Source organism: Arachis hypogaea, chromosome 17 (assembly GCF_003086295.3).
Source record: "Arachis hypogaea cultivar Tifrunner chromosome 17, arahy.Tifrunner.gnm2.J5K5, whole genome shotgun sequence".
NCBI lineage: Eukaryota > Viridiplantae > Streptophyta > Magnoliopsida > Fabales > Fabaceae > Arachis > Arachis hypogaea.
The window spans coordinates 126,440,669-126,463,566 of record NC_092052.1 but is presented as its reverse complement, the minus strand read 5'-3'; the positions used below and the strand labels follow the sequence as shown (position 1 = coordinate 126,463,566).

Below are 22,898 nucleotides of genomic sequence, written 5' to 3'. Positions count from 1 at the left end.
GTTTGTACAAAATATTATAATGTTTTTAAGTTATTGGCTGAGTTATAGTTTTTTATGGTTTATGAGTCATAAAACTTCTAATATTCTTTTGATTTAATTTTTGAACTATAGTCTATAGTATAATTATAGGGAGCAGATCAATTTTCTTATAAAATTTTGACTATTTTAATAATTAATTATGAAAAAATATATAAAATATATATATGATTAAATATAAATACATAATAATTTTTTTTTTACCAAAAATATGAGACTCAAACCCGCAACCTCTTAATTGAGTATGGGAAAATTATGCCATTTGAGCTATTACTCATTGGCATAAATACATAATAATTTATTTTACAAAAATATTATTTATACATTAAAGTAATGACTAAAATCAGTCATTAATATATTTATGTATAATTTAATTTATTTTTAATGTTAATTTGTACTAATGACTAAATTTAGTATACACGTAATATGATTATTTATTTTATGGCTAAATTTTCCTATTCATATAGTTTAAGAAAAAAAACATATTTGATAAAAGTTGAGGCTGCTATTGAAACCGCATGTTATTGTTGCGATCTCACCACAGCCGCTAGCATTATATGTATGTTGCAATGTTGCAACATGAAAAGGGTATTATTAGGACTATTAGATTGAAAATCAAAATAAACAACTTATTATTATTATAAAAAAAATATCTATTCTTGAATGATTAAGTGGAAACTTTTACTTTGATTTATTCTATTGTATTATCATTCACCAGTGTATCTCAAGGAGCAAAGTTGGAATCATGAGACGACAAAAACACATTAAACATGAAAAATGGTGGACAAAAACACATTAAACATAAAAACGGTGGCACTAAGCATGCATGCATGCATCTAAATAGACGGCTAATATTATATATTCATTAAAGTGATTTAAATGTGAATGTTAAAATTGACTACTTTTTGAATTGCACATATAATGTGATGTTGTAATGTATTATTTTTCATGGATTTGAGAAGTGGATTAAATCTGCTTCTTCAATTAAGTTAGAAATTGGCTATTAAATTTGTTCAAATTAAAAAAAAAAAAAAAAAAGTAAAAATGAGTAGATTAGTTGCATTGATTATGTTCTTGTTGTTAAAGGGTCTATTCAAAGTATAATTTCTTGTAGAAGAGATGTTATTTTGTCTTCTCCACAAATGAACTACATAATACTCCAAAAAATATTAGATGGATGGATATCTGTAAAAGTACTCAAGTCGGTAATAATTAAAAAAAAAAGACTTGAGTGAATATTAAATTTTTATATATCTTTTACTTTGATCTAATATTATTTTATAGGGATAAGTATTGTTTTGGTTCTTAACGTGGTAAAAGATTTGATAGTTTCAAAACGTTTGGACCATTAAATGGTCCCATAACAAAACATATTTTTTAAATTTTTTAATAACTGATAAATAGTCTTTATCTAATTTTAATTACAAATTAATTTCATATATTTTATTTAATCATAAAAACTATTTTTTTATTTTATAAATTATTATTTTATCATTAATCTATTATGTTTATTAACAATCAAAAACAAAAACAATAACGAATTAGATCTTCCATTGATCGTAATAAACTTTTTGGCTATTCCAATCGATTAAAAGATTATACACTACAAGAAAAAAGAGCTATTTTAACATGATTTTTTTTAACAGCCATAGTTAAGTGTAAAAATTAATATATATTTTTGACAAATATCACAAATGTCAAATTTTCTATATTTTTTGATGAATAATTTGATTGTAGAAAATTACTCCTCAATTTTGACACTCATTTGTTTTCAACTTACTCCATTATTCCTTTTCTTCGTTGAGTTCCGTCAATTTTAGCATCACACTGCTCTCAGTTTGAGATCATACTACTTATTCTTCATCTTCAAAATCTCAGCTTCAATTTCAAGATCTCATCTCATTCTTTGTTAAAAATTTTTGTTGAGATATTTTTATGGTCAATAAATGTCAAAATAAATAGTATTTTTTACGGTTAATAAGTATCACAAAAAATATATTCTCAAATTTTTCTAACAAATTATTTTTTATGGCTAATATTTATCAAAATAAGATTTAAATTTTTTTTATAATTACTTATATGTTAAAATAGTTAAAATAGTGTCAAATATTATTTTTTTTGTCGAATTTTAAATTTTTTTGACACATAATAATTCTAAAAAATAGTCTATATTGTTGTAGTGATATTTGATCCATGACGTTCATCCAGGACTGTGAAATCGTGTTTCTTTAAAAATCAATCGATTGGATTATCAAAACAATCGATTGAATTTCAGGTTTTCCATAACTCAATCGATTGGACTACAGGTTGTTATCACAAAACAATCAATTAAAAATTGCAAGGCAGCATGGTTTTCACAAAAAGCAATCGATTGGTCATATTACCCAATCGATTGAACGATGATTAAAATGTGGATTTTTAATAATTCAATCAATTGCTTATACTACCCAATTGATTGAATGCTTCAAAACAACCTGAGGTCTCACAATTCAATCGATTGGTTGTATTACCCAATCGATTGAAGTCGTCAAAACAATATGGATTTGCATATCTAGAACTTGATATTAATGGAAAGAATTGAAGCTGATCCTAATCCACTAAGAATTGCATCTTGTCCGTCTTTTAGTTTTAGCTATATTCAGATCTTAGAACTGTGATATCAATTTTGCATTCTTATAACATTGTCTTCTTGAGCTTATTCACTTGAGCATGTGAACGTGATTGACTGCATAAATGAATGAGACTCCAAACTTTCAGTCTTCTTTAGGGTAATTGGTTATGCATTCTCTCTTTTGGATAAATAATAATATATTATACGTATTTGAAAAGACTTGTGACTTTTTGTGCCTAGGAATTGTAAGTGATGGTTAATCAATTTTATATGTCTTTTATGTATCATTTACTGGGTAGCACAACCAATCGATTGAATTCGGCAAATCCATATTGTTTTGATGACTTCAATCGATTGGGTAACACAACCAATCGATTGAATTGTGAGAACTCAAGTTGTTTTGAAGCATTCAATCGATTGGGTAGTATAAGCAATCGATTGAATTATTAAACCCACATTTTAGTCATCGTTCAATCGATTGTTTTGTGATAACAACCTGTAGTCCAATCGTTTGAGTTATGGAAAACCTGTAATTCAATCGATTGTTTTGATAATCCAATCGATTGATTTTCAAAGAAACATGATTTCATAGTCCTAGACGAACGTCACGGATCAAATATAATCTTTTAATCGATTGGAATAGCCAAAAAATTTATTACGATCAATAGAAAATCTAATTCGTTATTGTTTTTATTTTTTATTGTTAATAAACATAATAGATTAATGATAAAATAATAATTTATAAAATAAAAAATAGTTTTTATGATTAAATAAAATAATGGGGTTAATTTGTAATTAAAATTAGATAAAGACTATTTATCAGTTATTAAAAAACTTAAAAAACATATTTTGTTATAGGACCATTTAATGGTCCAAACGTTCTGGGACCATCGAATCCGGTGCCCCCTAACGTTGAGGGTCAGAATCAAAACCGTCCCCAACGTATTCCATTTAGAATCATCCTTAACGTTTTTTTTCGTATTAAAATCGTCCTTTTAATTTTTTTGGACAAAAATACCCTCACCACTACCAGCACAATTACCTTCTCCTCCAGATTCAAAAAAAATTCATCAACAGAAATTACATATCAATCACAATATCAAATTCCAGATTCAGAATTTCAAGCAAAAATTCAAATCCAGTGTTTCATAGTAGACACAACAGAAAAACCATCAACAGAACACGAAATCAAAAAATTAGAAGCTGAATCATCAATCGAAATTCAAGATCAAGCAAAATTACAGACTGCGAATACAGAAATTACAACCTCAAGAATTCAACAATCTAATTCAACACCTCAACATCAGCTTTTAGCATCAAAACAACAATTCCATTTCTGCAATGGGAGATTCTGATTCAGGAATCAACCTACCTGAATGTCGAAACGCGACCTCTGAACGCCGACAATAGTACGTGGTGGGAACAGAACCAGCTGAGGAAGACGGACGCGGCGGTCGTAGGCGAAGCAGCTGCGAGAAAGACCGCGACGAACGACCCGGTGGCAGTAAGCGGCGCCTCCGCGAAGGAAAAGCTCGCGACGACCCGAGTTGACGAAGCGGCGAAGATGAGAGGAGGAGGAGGAGGAGGCAGAGGTGGCGAGGCGGCGAGGTTGCGATGCGGCAAGGCGGCGGTAGTGGCTCGCATCTCCTCTCTCCTTCGCGATCCCCAACGGCGACGGGTTGGCACTGGGTTTCCTGACGGCGACGGCGGCTCCAAGTTTCGCCGCCAGCGCCGTCCCCCCTTCCCCCTTCGTATACCCTTTTTCTCCCCCCTCCCAACGCGTTTTTTTATTATTTTTTAAAAATTTTATAATTTTTTTTAATTAAAGTATGGTAATTTAGGAATAAATTAAAAAAATTTATTAGAAAGGACGATTTTAAGTCAAAAATTACATCAGGGACGATTTCGATTCTGACCCTCAACGTTAGGGACCAAAACAATACTTATCCCTTATTTTATATAAACTTAATAGAGACTAAACATTTTGAATATGCTCAGTTAGCAAATCATAAATTACGGTTGTGATAAGAATCACAATATGGTTACCGTGATATTTTAAATATCTATATAACTATTTTATTGAATTGTTGGATGATGAGTATAATAGAGTCATCATGTTGTTGTGCTGAATATTATCATATTTTTGAGTTACGAATGAGTTATAATTTTTTTGGGCCAAGATATAAATTTCGTTGCATGAGTTATAGGTAATGATAATAGATCAAGACTTAATTTTTAAGTAATAAGTGACACTTACCGAATAATACGAGACGGACCAGATCATAAGTGGTGATTATTTATGAATCATAAAAATCTTAATGTTCTTTAATTTTGAACTAATCTCTAAATTATATTTTATAGCCACTAAATTATAATGACTAAATCAGATTTGATTATTAATAATTAACTATTTAAAATTATAATACCTATAAATTTTATATTTTTAAAAGTATATATTTTATATATAAAATATATTATTTTATTATATTAGATCTAATTTCAATTAAATTTTGATTAAATTTTTAAACTTTTAAATATATAATTTGAGTGATTCCATGACTCAGTTCGGTTTGAGAACATTAATTATTTCTCTTAAATAGTAGTAAAACAATGTCAATAAATTGAGAAATTTTATTCTAGTTCTATCTAATCTACGTAACCAAAGCCATGGACAAAAACGAGAGTCACTGAAAACAAGTGTGGAAATTAAATGAGGAATAAGACTTTTTTTTATGGCGGCTAGCATTATTTTATGTTGTTTTGGTGAATTCAACGGTGAATAGCGGCAAAAAAATAAAAAATAAAACTATAAAAGGCTACTTAACTCAGATAGATGTTGCCGCCCCTATATAGTGACCCCTTTTTTTTTGTCAAGCGGTTTCTCATTAAATAGTGCACATAGAAACAAAGAAACAAAACGTGTTCAATTCATTTAGACAACATAGCCGCTTCATCAAGAATGAAAAGGAAAAATCTGGTATGAACTATGAAAGGTCAAGCCAACCCACTACTATATATAACTTTAGTGGGATTTTTAGTGATATTTGTACTTGATTTAACCCGAATTATGCTGCCCTTTAATTTTGTACCTCCAATAATAATATAGCTTTTGTGTCTAATCACATTATAATGGAACTAGTTAATTGTTTGATTATTATTATTATTATTTATACTCACAACACATGATCATGGTTTAAGATGTCCCACCAATCTTCAATTTGAAAAAAGTATCCAATTTCAATCAAAGAATAAGTTTTCCACAAGTCTATTGTTCGGTATCCGATTAGATTCTTAGGATAATTTACATAATTAAAATATTTTAATTAAAAATGTTATTTGTATACTAAAATTAGCTACTAATATATTTATGTATAAATACATGTATAATTTATTAATTTATTTTAAATGTGTATTTATATTTTAATATATATTTTATACTTGTAGTTGATTTTAGTGTATATGTAACATAATTGTTGAAATATTTGCAATCCAGTTTTACTCAAATATCATAAAACATATTGCACTATAAATTTGTCCTATTTTTTATTATGTAAAACGTGGATTTTGCTAATGAATTAAAGTTGCTCAGATTCATGGAAAAAAAAGCAACAATAAGGAAAAATTATTGATGAAATAGTAAATAAAAATTATTGATATAGCTTGTAAAGAATGTAAAGAATTGGTATTGAAGAACTCAATTACATATCTCAATCTATAATGGGCGCTTGGTGGTGGTTGCTGTTAAGAAGAAAAAAAAAAATCTCTTTTTTAATTAATAGTTGACTTAAAGAGTTTGATTTTCATTTTAAATAAAAATGAAGAATTTAAAAGTTTGAGTCAATTATCTTATCATTAGTTTAGGAGTGTGTTGCCGTTGGTACTTTCTTTTATAATATCATAGATTGTTTTTATTATGAGTTGTTTTGGGAGTTATATATTGGTTTTAATTTGTATGAGCCTATGAGGTAATATTTGTGTAATTTTGGAATTGACACTTTTTAAATGTTATTATTATGACTTATAAATTGTTGGATTTGTGGTTTAATTTGTGTATGATGACTAGGACTGAAAGTGAGCCGAGCTGAGCCGAGTTATACCAAATTCAAAGGCTCAAGCTCGGCTCACGAAAATTGAGCTTGGCTCACGGTTCAAGCTCGGCTCACTAAAAGCTCACGAGCTGGCTCGAGCTCACGAGCTGGCTCAAATAAGAGAAACATAGATACATAATCTATAATTTTATATCAATAAATTATAACTTATATATTTTTAAAAATATTTAAAAAGATCAATTTTATATATTATTTATCTATCAATAAATTATAAATTTTTTATTTATGTCTTATATTAAAATTATATGTAAAAAATAAATATAAATATTAAATAATTAAGATTGTTATAATATATATATATATATATATATATATATATATATATAATCGAGCCAGCTCACGAGTTAATGAGCTGAGCTTATCTAAACTTAAATTCGGCTCATTTAATTTATGAGCTCAATTTCAGGTTCAAGCTTGACTCACCAGCTCACGAGCTTAGCTTATCGAACTGTTAACGAGTCGAACTCGAGCTGGCTCATGAGTTAGCTTGACTCACTTTCAGCCCTAACGATGACAATGCTAACAGAATAGGTTACGAATTAAAAGTCTGTGTTGCTGTGTTCATGGGTAGAACGTGTATAAATAATTAAAAAATATTTAAAAGTAAAAAAATGATCAATTGAAAATGTTCTCGAATTGGGATAATAGCAAAGTATGCATAAAAATTTCTGTTTAAATTTTCTTACTTTGTGTTTTCTTCTATCTGAATATGTATTGTGTTTCTAAGACATATTTCAAACCTTAAAAAAAGTAAAGAAACTATTAATTAACGAAAATAAGATGAAATAGAATAAAAAGAAGAAAAAATGAAGAATGGATAAAACAAAAAAGATTTTCATCGTGACAGGATCGGACTTCGGAGTCCACGAGGTAATTGAGAAATCAACCGACTGGACCCAATAAGATTATCAAAGATTTTCAATGTTATTGACTAGGCTGTATAACTGTATATCGCTTAAGCAAATTACACAGCATCTCGTGTATTGTCAATGTAACATCCCTTTTCCCTTTAATAAGGTGAAAATTATATTTATTTTTAAGTTAATAATTAATAATTATTAAATAATAATTTAATTCAATATATTAAATTATTTAATAATTTTTAATTATAAATTTTATATAAAGATAATTATGTGTATCTGAATTTTTAACTTTTAATGATCACTACTTACTTTCTCTTTATATTTTTTGTTAGAGAAAAGAATAAATACGTCCCTGACCTTTTGTCTCGCGGATATTTTTGTTTCTGACCATTAAAAAATACTTTTAAGTCCCTGACCTTCACAAAACTTGGACGGATCAATTCCTGGCGGAAGCATTTGAACGAATCAGTCCCTGACGAAGGCATTTTGACTGAGGGACTGATCCGTCCAAATTTTGTGAAGGTCAAAAACTTAAAAGTATTTTTCAATAGTCAGAAACAAAAATGTCTGCGGGATAAAAGGTCAGGACCTATTTGTCCTTTTCTCTTTTTCTCTTTTTGTTATTATAGAAAGCACTAGAAGCTTTATTAGAAATTTAGAATGCAACCCACAACGACAACCAAATCATAGTACACCACGTAAGACATTTGTTTGTAAGACATTTATTTAAGGACAACGACAACAACGGTCGTGAGTCATGTTTACGTACCCCGTGGAACACAATAGCATAATCATTAGTTTTGCTTGATAATTAAATTGGTATATGCTTTTATTCGATTAAAGAAAACCTAATCATATATTAAAAACAATCATGCTAGATAATTAACTAAGATATTAATCAACAATAACTAATTATTAATTGAGTTGTAATAAAAAAAATCAAAATTAAATAAAAAAATATGTAAAATCTAACCCCAAAAAAAACATCTAAAATTAAATAAAAAATATTTAAAATCTAAAAAAAATCTAAAACTATTATAAAATAACATTTAAAATTTAATAAAAAACATTCAAAATCTAAACACAATAAAACTTTTTTAATTATGGTTAAAAAAATTTATCACTTTCGAATATTTTTTATACCTGAGTTTCAAATGTTTAATTTAAAGTGTTAAATATTTTTTTAAAAATATACAATAAAGATAAAAGTAAACTATTAAAAGAAAAGACATCATTTTAAATATTTTTTATATCTGAATTTTAAATGTTTAAATTTTATAAGTTTTAAATATTTTTTTAAGAATATATAATTAAAAGTAATTAAATAAAAATAAACTATTAAAAATCAAAGCATCATTTTGAATTTTTTTATACCTAAATTTCAAATTTTAAATTTTAAAAGATTCAGATATTGTTTTTAGGATAAATGAAAATAAATAATATCTCTAAATTTTGTATGTTTAAATTTTAAAAATTTTGGATTTTATTATGATTTTAAATGTTTTTTCAGATTTTATATTTTCTTTTCAAAAATTTTAGATGTTTTATTTTATTAAATTTTAAATATATTTTTTAGTAATTTTAGATAAATTTTTATATTCAGTATTTTGTTATAAAATTAATTAATTTATTAAAATGTTGACTTAAAAAAATATTACTTATCTAGAATTTTTCTTTCAACAATTAGTAGCAAGATAATAAGGAGCAAGCAGATGTGGAAATTGTGTGAGGCATTGAAGATGAGTGCTTAGTGCTTAGTAGCAACCACCGAACACCGAAAGCGAAGTGAAGCGGCACACACAGACACTGGACACAGCATTTGAATAAGAATAAGATACATTGCACCTTGACCTTTCTTCTCTCTATTTAAGCCTCTTATTCCTCTCACGCTTATCTATTGATCTTGACCGCTCCACACACATTATCGAAGAAAAACATGCTGCTTTCTCATTTTATATATATATTATTGAGGAATGCTATATATATATTATTGAGAAATGTTAGGGCCAGCAACTTTTGTGATTTGTAGTCATCAAATAGTTATCAATAATAATTTTAATGGTGTGAAATTAGTGTGAAATTTCATCCAATGGTTCACTTTCCTTTGCTGGTTACATGCTGGCCAGAATTTAACAAAATTGCTGGCCCTAGACTTTTCCTATATTATTTGATAGAAACTAAAGTGCGCAGAGATAATAGTTGAGAATTGTTAAATAATTTAATAAATGTGATTAAATTATTATTTTATAATTTTTATTATTTTGTTTTATAGAAAATAGATTAAAAAAAATACACATTAACAAAAAGTTTAAGATAGACAAATATATATTAAAAATTTGCAAATACAAAACTACACATTAAAAATTATTTTTAATAAACAAAGTGTCATGACGTTAAAAAAATTTTGATTTTTATGAATTTTTAGTATATATTTTTGTCTAACAAAAATAATTTTTGAAATATACTTTTACATTTATAGATTTTATTGTGTATTTTTGTTTACCTAAATTTTTTATATATACTTTTTTTTCATTTACTATGTATTTTATTTTATATTTATAATAATATTGCAATAATATTATCATTTCTTAATTGATGATGTTATTTTCTTATTATATATTATTCTTATAGTAAATAAATACTTTTTTACCCGTTATGAGGAATAATAAAATAATAAAAATAAAGAATAATTTAGTGAATTACATAAAAAAGAGTGATAAGTTTGAGTGATAAAATTATTTTTCTAATATTATATATAATAAAAACTTTATGTGCACATAAAAACTAAATATTAAATTAATTATTATGTATTTATATATAAATATATTATTAATATATATTTTATATTATTAATATATATTTTATATCAGTAGCTAATTTAATGATAATTTATTCGTAACATAATTTTATTTTATTATTTTTCTTACAAATTTCCTTTTTGCCGCCAAATGATAGTGTCTACTGCGCAATAATGTGCTAAACGGTTTTAGAATAATGTAGGAGAGTATAAATGTTGAGTTGAAAACAATTATTTGATGTATGTGTCTATACTACACTAATAAAGTAATAATATAACGAATTATTCATTGTTTCTTAGCTTGATCTTATCAGTTCCAGTGTATTTTAATTTTTCTTGTTTTGATTACAAGTGATTAAATAGTTTGAAACATGAATGTAATTTCAAAATACTAATAAATATTTTTTTTAAATTATATATTTTATAAGGGATTTTTATTTTTTAACGATAAATTTTATTAAAAGAATTATTTTTCAATAATATTGTAAGAAATTATTAACGATATATTCTTAGTAAAATCGTAATATTATGTTTCATTTGATACATCATTTATGATATAAAACTAATTTGAAAAATTAACATATTAGGTATACTAAATTGGAAATTATCAAAAGTTTAAATGGAGAATTAGTTTTATAATTAAAAGAAGATAATTCCTGAGTAACACCATAAAAATGAGTAAAAAATAATAACAGATTTACCAAAAGGAATTGATTACAATTTTTAATGATTAAAAAGTAATGAAAACAGAAAATAAAAAGTCTTCGGTGCAAGCATTTTATCACTTAGAAAAGGTAAAATACTTTTTGTCCTATTTTAATTTTTTACTCAAAATTAATTTTTCTTCTTCAAAAAATACTTTTTTCCTATTAATGTTCTTTTTAAGAAGTAATTAAAAATTGTAATTGTAGTGAAGGTAAAGTTGATTATAGTGATTTAAAAGTAAAAATATCAGAAAATAAAAGAAACAAAGATAATAATAAAAGAAAAGTTTTATTTTTTATACGAAAATAAAAATGATAAAATAAAATATTAAAAAATATTTTAATTTAAAGACGAAATTTGAAGGCACTCAAACATAAAATTAAAATAATATTTCATCATACTTAGAAATCTTAATCGGTATATAATTGAGCCTTATTAACAAAATTAAAGAGGTTGTGAGTTCGAGCCTCTTATTTTTTGTAAAAAAAATAATTATTTAAGCTAATGAATTATAACTCAAATGATATAGTCTTCCCATACTCAATTAAGAAGTTGCGGGTTCGAGTCTCCTATTAGTAAAAAAAAAAAAAAAAAAGTATAATTAAGGATTGGGATTTGGGACGGGTACTTTCCTGGTAACTTCCTGACCTTTCCCTCTCTAACAATACGTGCAAGTCAATGTTCTTATATTCGAACGTCAAAGTTCAATGATCAAATATGAAAAAAATTATTCAATTGGCTAATTGATGAATTAGCGGCAACTGAAATAATTATATATAAAAAGAAAAAAAAAAACTAGCGAAAAATGCGGGATGGCAAAAAAATTTGGATCCGTAGACCCTACGAAAAAAATTTGCGACAGCAAAAAAAATAAAGATCCGTAAAATTTTCACTTTTCTATCTTCTATGAATAAATAGGATAGGAGACCACGGAGATTAAGATACCTATTTTATAAAGACTCATTAAATTCTTACTAATATGAAATTATTAAAACATTTTTTATATTATATATACAAATTAATGCAAAATTTTAAATTTTTATATATTTAATTTTTTTATTTAAAAACAAATTAATAATACGTATAATATTTAAATTTATACTAATTAATTATTTAAATTTGTATTATTATAGAAAGAAAGTACTATTATTGAGTTATAATCGCCGATCAAAATTTGATGTGTTAAAAAATTTTTATTTTAATTTATATGTGAAAGATTTTAAATTTATGTTATGTTAAATGTGTTTGAATTGTTTTTAATTTGATAAATTTTAATTAAATTGTATAAAAGTTTATCATAATTTTTTTTATTTTTAAAATTTAATATCTATGCATACCGATAGGTATCTACCTCTTCTTTGGAAAAAAATAAATAGAAACATGTGACTAAGATGAGGTGAGGACGGATAATTTTCTAAACGGTCATGGGAGTAAAAGAGGGTCTCCAGTCCACTCTCCATCTCATAAATATCTATTGTCATCTCTTTTTGGATTAGATTTTTAAAATGGTCATTTAAATGTACGGTTTTTATTATTTGAATTTTTTAAATTTAAAATTTATTATATTAATATTTGAGATTCAATTTTGAAAAATATATTAGTTCTTAAACTTTTTTCTGATATTAAATCAACAAAGTGTTGAGCTGATTTTATAATTTATCATCCTAGACATAGAATAAATGATATTATTTTATTTTGATATTTAAATAAGATAAAAATAAAAAAATAAAAAAATTATATAATGTATAAATTATTTAATTTTTATTTTTAAAATAATATTTTTTTGTTTAAATCTCAAAATGAAACGACGTCCTTTAACATATATCTAGAACTAGCCCAACATTTATTTATTAATTCAATAAAAAAGAATTAGATGACCAACATGTATTAACTGAATTTTAAAAATTATATTAAATTTAAATTTAAAAAATTAAAATAATCTCGAATCCCGCTAAAGATTTAGTTGTGACTTGTGTCACGTGTGTTTGGTTAACTGTTTCATCCATTTAAACATGCTTTTAATTTTTTAAATGACGTAAAATAAGTATTTAGATGTTTTTTTATCCAAAATTTTTTTAGTCTAGTTCTTATCCCAATTCATACAAGGCCAGAACAAGTTTTTATTGCTTTGGCATTCATCCAAGTACTGTTTATATTAAATAAAACTAGATAAAATTATTAAACTTACCTTTCATATATCTTAACCTACTTTTGTTTATGGACAAATTATCTGAATAAAATATTTAAAAACTAATATTATTAAAATATAATTTTTAAATATTATAGACGTAAATGTAATTTTTATATTTTTATATAAAAAATACAAAAAGTATAGTAAATTTCAAATTGTATGTGCGTGACGATTTACGTTAAAATGTGTGTGAAGAGAAATCGCTACGCTCATATAATGATTTCTAAACGAACTGAACAATGAAAAAATTGCAATACTCCTACAGCAATTTCTTTATAAATGGCACACCTAAGAAACCATGTGAGACTATATCGATTTTTTTTAGTTAGAAATGCCTATAAATACCAAGCAAAAAATAATGGTGTAGTAGTAGATTGTCATTTTTACGAATTCACAAATGGAAAAGTCTAGGGGCCAGCAACTTTGATAAATTCTGGCCAGCATGTAATCAGCAAAGAAAAGTGAGTCATTGGATGAAATCTCACACCATTAAAATCATCATTGATGGCTATTTGATGGCTACAAATCACAAAAGTTGCTGGCCCCTAGCATTCCTCATTACAAATGGATAGTGAGATGAATATTTTAGTTCTAGTCCATTGCTCTAAAAAAATTAAAAAAAAAAAAAACAAAAGGTACGGCATCAAGTTTACTAATAGAGAACTGGTGAGTGTTTTTATCCATTTATAAAATACGATGTCAGAGCTAAAAACGAGTATATTGTAAAAGGTGGGGTTGTGTGGAACAAAGTGAGTGAAGAAGTTGTTTTACAAGATTTTTACCGCGGTTGTGTCAATTGGTGTGAAGTATGAAACATTTGTGATAGGGTCGGATGAAAATATGCAAGTTTTGTTTCATTGTCGGCGAAGTTTTTTGGAAGTGAGAATACGCGAGCTGTATACCAAGTTGGAAGATAGCGTTGACTATTCTGGGGCATCAGCGCCGAATCCTCAATCGACTACGGTGGGGTGCTTCTACCTTGATATTTGTCGTTGCACCTACTTGTCTGTTGGCTGATCCTCCATCTGTTGCAGTTGGGATAGCTAGGTCACTCCGTATGGTTCTGGGTATTTCAGGTGAGGGTAAACCGGATCGGGTTGAAAATGCGATGCAAAAGGATGATTTGGACAAAGAGCCTACTCACATCGTGGGTGACAATGATGAGGATACTCTAAGGAACCCACCTATACATCAGGGGCCATTAAGTTCCGGGACACTGTAACATCCTCCACATTTCTCAACGTTGAACTTGGAAACCGTCGGCCAGCAACCGGACATGAATCCTATCTTTGGGGGATAAGAATTGCATGAGGAAAATTCTGTTCTAGAATTTCAGATTGGCTAATGTTTCCAAACTAAGGAGAAAGCCGTATTGAGTGTAAAGATTATAGCATCCGTCATGGAGTTATGTATAGGGCGATAGAATCAGATCATCTCAAATATCATGGGAGATACAAGGAGTTCGGTAAAAGTTGCACGTGGTTGATTTAAGTCTTAAATTTCAAATACTAAACTACAAAACTTCTAATTTTAAAATACTATATTTAAAAATTAAACCTACAAACCTTAAACACTATATTTAAAATTTGAATCCTAAATCTCAATTACTAAAGGACAAACATTCTACATTTAAAATAAATCTTAAACACCATATCCTTAATTTTAAATTTTAAATCTTAAATTTTAAATACTAAGCTACAAATCTTAAATTTTGTATTCTAATTCCTGCACCCTAAATACTACATATTATGTTATAAAATTTAACAACTAAAAAAAAACAAACTTACATCTTCATTGATGCCACCAGCAATGTGAGCAACGCCGTTGAGTCGGTACATGTAAACCTCGCAAAATTAGCGAATAATTAATCAATAAATTAATTTTTAATAAAAGAAATTAGAAATGCGAATTTTATAGTTTAATTAGATAGGGCTAATTAAAACAAGAATTTTGACACTAATTTCAAAGAATTTAGCCCAAGATTGGGCCGAACTAGTCGAACCGGATCCAAACCGGGGCCGTGGGCCCAACCAACTCCTTTAAGTTAATGAGCATCAGCTCATTCTTCTTCTTCTTCAAAGAAGAACCCGTGGAGCATGCAAGGAAAGGGGAAAAGGTTCCAAACCCTTGGCGTTAATTCAAATCCACGTAACTTTTGATTTGGAGCTCTGATTGACGATCCGTTTGCGGCCACGCGACCACAGCATCGAACTCTACAAAGCCCAGTACATTGTAAGGTAAGAGAGTCACGTTTTCTTCTTCAATTTTCTCAGTTTCAGTTTCAAAAATTCACGAGCAAAGATGTTGAAAATTGTTAAATTTCGGTGTTTAGGATCAAATTAACTTGGTGGACTTGCCGAGTCTTGTCCCAATTTCCCATTGGTAAGGTGAGAATCCTAAAACTCTAGTTAATTCTCTAATTTCGTGTGTTGGGTATTAAATTTGGATATGTATATGTGTGGTGATGTGAAGTTAGGTGTATATATATTGATTGGAGCTTGATTAGTGGACACTTGAGACTTGGTGGAGGTTGGGTGACATTGCCTTGGTGATTCCGGATCTCTTAGGGCTGTGTTCGGTGCATTAGTGGATTGTCTCAGGTAATACGTGAAAATCGGTCAAGGTATGGTTTATGTTTCTTGTATTTAATATGTAAGATTTTGTGAAAACTTAGGCTAGATGACCATAGGATATGTTGGAATGTATGAGAATGTTGATTCCTTAGTACCTTTGATGATATTTGTTGATGTGGATTGAGTAATTTTTGGTGATTATTATTTGCGACGAGATTAGGATGCTAAGTGATGAGTTTTTGAAGGTTGATATGTTGATATGGATGAGTATGAGTAGGTGGTGATATATGATGAATTTGTTGGCTAATTGTGGAGTCTATGGATGAAATTATGAACAATTAAGGTATGACTGGTTATGGTAGGTTGTGGGGCTGTGTTGTTATGAATCTAGTATGACTTGATGTAGGGTATTGTTGAGTGAATATAACTAGTGACTTATGTTTTGTGAAAATAGAGGTTTGGAAGATTTTGTAAAAAAAAAATTGATTTTTGACCAAACTTCGGTAAGCCATAACTTGGATTCCAAACCCCCAAATGATTTTAAACTTATTCCAAATGAAAGTTGGGTCCGTGAAGTTTACGCTGTTCGAAGAACAGATAAAAAATATTTTAAAACGAAAAAGTTATGCGCGTTAGAAGTTTGGAGGGCGAAGTTGGAATTCTGCAGACTTAGCCATTTCTGGCCAAACTGCATTGTATACGTACGCATACCCTTCATTCGTGAAGGGTTGATTCTACCTCGCGTACATGCGTACGCAGACAAGACTATGCATACACGAAATGGGCCAAATGCACTCCCACGCATACGCGTGACATTTCAGAAGTGCACTCCCACGCATACGCGTGACTCCTGTTTCAGCAAAACTTAATTTTATGTTTTATAAGTCTAATTTTAAACCTCTAAATCTCTATTTTCATTCCTTTAACCCTAGATCTTGTTAGTAAGCCTAATAATAAGATGAAGATAGGAAATTGAGGTATCTTGGTGGTGAAGTAAGGTTGAAAAGTGATGATTTAGGTATAAGAAGATAAGTGGTATATATATATATATATATATATATATATATATATATATATATATATATATATAGGGTACTACTTGAATTATGAAATTGGCTAAAGAAAAGAATGAATGTTGCATCTGAGTACTCTTTCTCAAAAGTGTGACCCTAGGAGATAGTGGAAGGTGAAGATCCCCTTCTTTGTTCCTCCTGGTATTGTAAAATCGCCCGCAGCGAGATGGTGGGAGGTTAGGATCCCCTCCTTTGTTTCTCCTGGGCATATGAGAACGTACCTCCTGGGTAGACGCAAGGGTTGTGATTTTGCCTCACTTGCTCCATATTGGTTAGTATAGAGGCTCCCCGGGTAGACGCGAGGGTTGTGGTTTCGCCCCACTTGCTCCGGGTTATGATAAACTATATAAAAGGATGCAAACATATGAGATATAAAGTGATTTGACAGCTATAATGACTGATTATGAGATGTATATGAATGAATATAAATGATTATCTGAGATATGAGTTTTCTTGGGTAAAGTACCGTGGCATGCCACCACGTGTTCTAGGTTAAAACTCAATACTCTATTGACCCTACGTCGTAAGAGTGCCGGGAACGTATAAATTCCCGGGAATGGCAACCCCCATTGAGTAAAGTTATATATATATGAATGTATGAATTATGAATGAAAAAGAGAAAAAGCTAAGCATAGACTCATGGGATGCGCGACGAGGGACAGTCCAAAGGTTTCAGACTTGTTGGGTTGGCTTGATAACCGACAGATGAGCCTCATCAGCCATAGGACAGGCATGCATCATGTACATATTGTTTGAATTGTTTGATTGTGCATTAACTGGGAATGCCTAACTGCTTATAACATGCTAGTTGATATACTTACTATTTGTACTACTTGTATTCTACCTGTGTCTGCTTTTGTCTGCTTGATTGTCTCTGTAATCTCAACGGAGATGGAGGATTGGAGAAAAGACGGAGAGATTTAGGATTCCAGTTCAGTTTTGGTTAGATTTAAGAAATCAGTTTAGTTTAGAAAATCTTAGAAAACTACCCTACTTTATGGCTTATATTTTAGTTCTTTAAGGTTTATAATCTTTGTGTCGGCGTTCTAGGATTGCCTCTGACATTCCCAGAACCTTATATCTTATGTGCGTGGCACCTTTACCATGCTGAGAACCTCCGGTTCTCATTTCATACTGTGTTGTTATTTTTCAGATGCAGGTCGAGAGGCACCTCGTTAGGCGTCTGGAGCTTTTGCAGTGAAGTGGTTTCTTTTGGGGTTTCTTTTGATCGTTTGATATATGTATATATAGATTCTCCTCTGATATATTTGTTTATTTTGCTCCTCCTAGAGGATTATGGAGAACTAGGGTTTTATATATGTATTTTTTGATATCGAGTTATGTTTATATGTATGTAAATACTCTCCGGCCAACATTGGCTTCGCAGGCTGAGTTAGGAGCTTGTTATCTTGTATCCTTGACCCTCTATTCCTACTTTTTGTTTGATTATACTTATGAACTTTAGTTTTCTTCTCACGCAAGTAATCACGTTTTTTTAGCGTTGCGCTTTTATATTTTGCGATTTTGGCTTTACCTTTTCTTTAAGGTTCATCGTATATTATATCCTTCCATTTATTATACTATATATATTTTATTTTAAGAGGCCGTAGCGCTTCGCAACCTCTGTTTTACATCCTAGGTGTAAAGCTCTGTGTGGTAGGGTGTTACCGTACAAGCTACCTTCATCCGCCATGGTCCCGCTTGAAAATGACACCTTAGGAATTTCAAGTGGCCAAATCATCTCCAAGCCTTTTCCTCTTTAATTTCTCTCAATCCACAACTCTCTCTCTCTAAACAAACAACTTCTCTCTCTAAAATTTTTTGTTTCAATTGAAATGAAGAATCCGCTACTGAATCCAGCAGATTTATAGGCATATATAAACTACTATAGGGGTACTGCGATTTCTGCAATGTATTATTTGTGAAGAAATTATTGTAGGGTATAACAATTTTTTTATTGTTTAGTTCGTTCAAAAATCGCTATAGAAATATCATACCTGCCACAATGTAAACTGTGACACCTTGTAGCAGTTTACATTCAATCCAGAATCTGTCATACCCTCTCGCGGTTTTTGTAGAAATATAAAAATTGTATTCGCGTTTGCAATATTTCAAACATTTTATTTAGGTAGCTTGTTTTTTGTTTATTAAAATACTTCTTAATAGTATAATAATGATTTTTCAATTGTTGGTTTGAAATTGAAAATATAGTAGAATTTGAGCACTATATACTTTCAGACTTAATATTATTTTAAATAAATGGATCAAATAGTATAATTTTACTTAAAATAAATCTTAATTGTAATTTGATATCTTTTTTTCAAAATTTGATTTTTATTTTTTAAACCATAAAATAATATTTAGGTTTTTTAAATATACATTTTATTATAAAATTAAATTACAAAAGTAATATAAAGAATTATATAAATTATGTTTTTTAATAATTTTATACTCTAACATAATTTTAGTTAATATTATTTAAATAATATTTATTTATTCAAAATTATATTTGACAAAAAATATCCAAACACAAATCATATTAACATCAATTTAATTTCAACCAAAATTAACTATTAAAAAATACATTTATACCAATATTCATTTACAAATATTAATTCTCACACACACACTAAATTCTTTGTTTATAATCATATTGTAAAGATAAATATATATTACTACCATATTATTCGAAACGTTGAATGTAGTATTCTGAATCGAAGGCGGCTGCTAGCTTACTAAGTTGCTTTCTAATTTACCATTTTTATTGAGATATAAAAAGTAGCCACTATGTTATACCGGTTAATGCATTATGCATGTTACTCGTTTCATAATCCGGAAAGAAATAATCATTCATGACAGCAATATTGCATTTTTCAGTTTTCTTCATCACCTACATATATTTAGAAATTAGAACTACCACATTCCTTAATAATAAATAACTTTCACAAAAAGATGAAACAAATATATTTATCTCTATTCTTAATTTCTAATATAGCGAGAGAGCCAGATAAGAAAAATCATTTATACCAATTTCAGAATCAGACAAAACCTAATTAATTTTCTTTTTCTAAAAATTGAGAATCTGCTGATTAAAATAATGAGTGATTATTTTAATTGGTCACTAAAATTTTTTAAATAAACTATTTTGATATTCAATTAAATTTTATTATTATAGAATTTTTTTAAAATTATTTTCATCACTAATAATAGTTAAGACTTTTAAAATAATAAAAATTGATTTAAAATTGATTTAAAATTCTTTGCAATAAATTTAGATATTTATTTTGAAATAAAAATATTAAAATATTTGAGTAGGGAAAAAGTTTTGGAGCCGCAAGAGACCACGCGGTATGGTGGGGCATGGTGTCGATGGAGAAGCTCCAAATCATAAATCACGCGAGTCGACGATCGAACGGTAGAAAATCCTCGAACTGCCACGTGCACCCTCATTTCACCGTGAAACACACTGCAACAAAATCAAAAGAAGGCGCCGACTCCATGAGCAGTGAGAAGATGGGGCCCAACCGACTGGGCCTCAGGCCCGTCCAAAACGAGTGTCGTAAGCAGTGACAAAATCATCTCTTGTGGGCTCTCGACACGCACGCACCACACTTGACTGATCGACACGTGTCCAACTGCGTCACCACCCCCTCGCTCTTTAGACCCCCCTCACCCGCTTCACGCTCACCACCACCACCAGAGAAAACGTTATCGCCCACGTGTATTCTAGAAACAGCTGGCTTACCATGCCACGTGTCCCCCTTCGCTCGCTATAAATACCCTTCTCTCCCTTACGTTTTAAGTTTCAAGCGCAGCCGTAGTTCTTCTAAGTCTTTCAGAGGGGCTAAAAGCTTCTTATCTACCTTCACCAGATCTCACTCTAATTATTTAGGTTTCACTAAAGTATCTCAGTTCTTTCAAAAATGGCATCGGAGCTTCAATTGCCGCCTGGATTTCGATTCCATCCAACAGATGAAGAACTCGTGTTGCACTATCTCTGCCGTAAATGCACTTCACAACCGATTGCTGTTCCGATCATTGCCGAGATCGACCTTTATAAATATGATCCCTGGGACCTTCCTGGTAATTACTGTAATGTTAATTAGTTTTTAATTCGTTAATATATACTTGTTGTGACTGACTATTTAATTATAATATTGTTTTTTGCAGGTATGGCATCCTATGGTGAGAAGGAGTGGTATTTTTTTTCACCTAGAGATAGAAAATATCCGAATGGGTCTAGACCGAATCGGGCTGCAGGAACTGGTTACTGGAAGGCAACCGGAGCCGATAAGCCTATTGGACAACCCAAACCAGTTGGGATTAAGAAAGCTCTGGTCTTTTACTCTGGAAAGGCTCCCAAAGGAGATAAGACCAATTGGATTATGCACGAATATCGTCTTGCAGACGTAGATCGTTCTGTTCGCAAAAAGAATAGCCTCAGGGTATATATCTAGCTGATTAGTTGTCAAGTACAGAGTCATAAAAAAAAAATTCATTATGATGGGATGAGATTACCAATTTACCCCTCTGGTCCCTAATCTTCTTGTTTTGCGGCCAGTCAGTGTGGCCAGCCATACAAATAAGCAGTGATTATCTTGTTGTACAGCATAAAGATAAGAAGCTGCGTGTGGACCCGTTGAGAATTTTTGGTGAAAAAACATGTGGCCCAAATTTGTTCTCATGACACACACCTTCGTGATCATTTGATGCGTGACATTGACTGATCACAAGTTGAACATGCAAACTTGTGGCGTGTGTGCATGAACTGTCTCAAATTGATTTTTATTTTTTAAAAAGGAAATTAATCAATTAATACGATCACGAAGAATCACAATCATTACCTTCTACAAGTTTTCTATGGATAGATCTAATAAACATTTTGCGGATTATTGTGCGATTATTTGTTGACTGATAAAACCATTGTGGTTTTTTTCAGCTGGATGACTGGGTGCTGTGTCGCATCTACAATAAGAAAGGATCAATCGAGAAGCAACAACCGAGCAGCGGCGTCAGTACCGTCGTGAACCAGAAGGCCGAATCTTCGGAAGTCGAAGACAAGAAGCCCGATATAGTTCCACGTGGCGGCGGCGGGGGCGTACTTCCACCGCATCCTCCTACGGCTCAGGCTTCGGCAGGCGGCGTGACGACAGATTATATGTACTTCGACAACTCCGATTCGGTTCCGAAGCTTCACACGGACTCGAGTTGCTCGGAGCAGGTGGTGTCGCCGGAGTTTGCGAGCGAGGTTCAGAGCGAGCCAAAGTGGAACGAGTGGGATAAAAACCTCGAAAGTGCGTATAATTACCTCGATGCCACACTCACCAACGGTTTTGGGTTCCCGTTTCAGGGTAACAATCAGATGTCGCCGCTCCAGGATATGTTCATGAACCTTCCGAAACCGTTCTGAACGCGCTAGTAATAGTAGAACACCAGAGAAAGAATCTTTTTATGGAAAACCTTTGATATGCAGTATGGTGCATTCCACGGCAGCACGAGACGTTAAGGTCCATGAGTGTGCCTGTGCGGGTGCGAGTCCATGGATGGGTCAACGAGATGGAACAGCAAGGGGAGAATCTGAAGAAGGGAAAATGAAAAAATGCATGCGTTAGGTGTGCAGCATTGTGCGCCCATTGATTTGGGTCGTGGGATTAGAATATCGTTTGGGGAGTCTGACGGTGGATGTTGGGTAGTCGCTAGGTTAGGCTGTGTATAGTTTATTTTGTACAATGTAGAGTGTAAGACCGGAGGGGGTAAACTATACGGTGGATGGTGGTGTATGTTGTTTCCATCTATTTATGATTAGTCAATATAAATGGTTAATTTTATTCTGTGCCACATAATTTCTTAAATTATTTGAAATTTAAATTTTAAATTTTAATTTTAATTTTAATTTTAAATTTCAACATGAGAATTAAAAATAATTTTATTTCATTGATA

The 22,898-nt window shown here is 30.0% G+C and overlaps 1 protein-coding gene and 1 long non-coding RNA gene across 3 annotated transcripts; both read left to right on the top strand.

Annotated features, from left to right (window-relative positions):
* The first annotated feature begins 15,382 nt into the window (after nucleotides 1–15,382).
* Nucleotides 15,383–18,439, top strand: LOC112765786 (uncharacterized). Of its 2 annotated transcripts, none has more exons than XR_003183911.3 (4): nucleotides 15,383–15,549; nucleotides 15,645–15,699; nucleotides 15,785–15,912; nucleotides 18,112–18,439. It is a non-coding gene; the product is annotated as an uncharacterized lncRNA (long non-coding RNA). The 2 variants fall into 2 exon arrangements; XR_003183910.3 differs by having other exon boundaries at nucleotides 15,785–15,935.
* A 2,204-nt stretch (nucleotides 18,440–20,643) lies between these two features.
* LOC112765100 (NAC domain-containing protein 2) lies at nucleotides 20,644–22,796 on the top strand. The gene is made up of 3 exons (XM_025810965.3): nucleotides 20,644–21,041; nucleotides 21,129–21,403; nucleotides 21,898–22,796. The coding sequence occupies exons 1-3, from the start codon at nucleotides 20,882–20,884 to the stop codon at nucleotides 22,366–22,368; spliced, it is 906 nt and encodes a 301-aa protein (XP_025666750.1). The 5' UTR covers nucleotides 20,644–20,881; the 3' UTR covers nucleotides 22,369–22,796.
* The last annotated feature ends 102 nt before the right edge of the window (nucleotides 22,797–22,898 follow it).

Coding starts and splice junctions, on each gene's coding strand:
- LOC112765100 (XM_025810965.3), top strand. CDS start 20,882: ATGGCATCGGAGCTTCAATTGCCGCCTGGATTTCGATTCCATCCAACA. Junction 21,042..21,128: donor TGATCCCTGGGACCTTCCTG/GTAATTACTGTA, acceptor TGTTTTTTGCAG/GTATGGCATCCTATGGTGAG. Junction 21,404..21,897: donor GCAAAAAGAATAGCCTCAGG/GTATATATCTAG, acceptor GGTTTTTTTCAG/CTGGATGACTGGGTGCTGTG.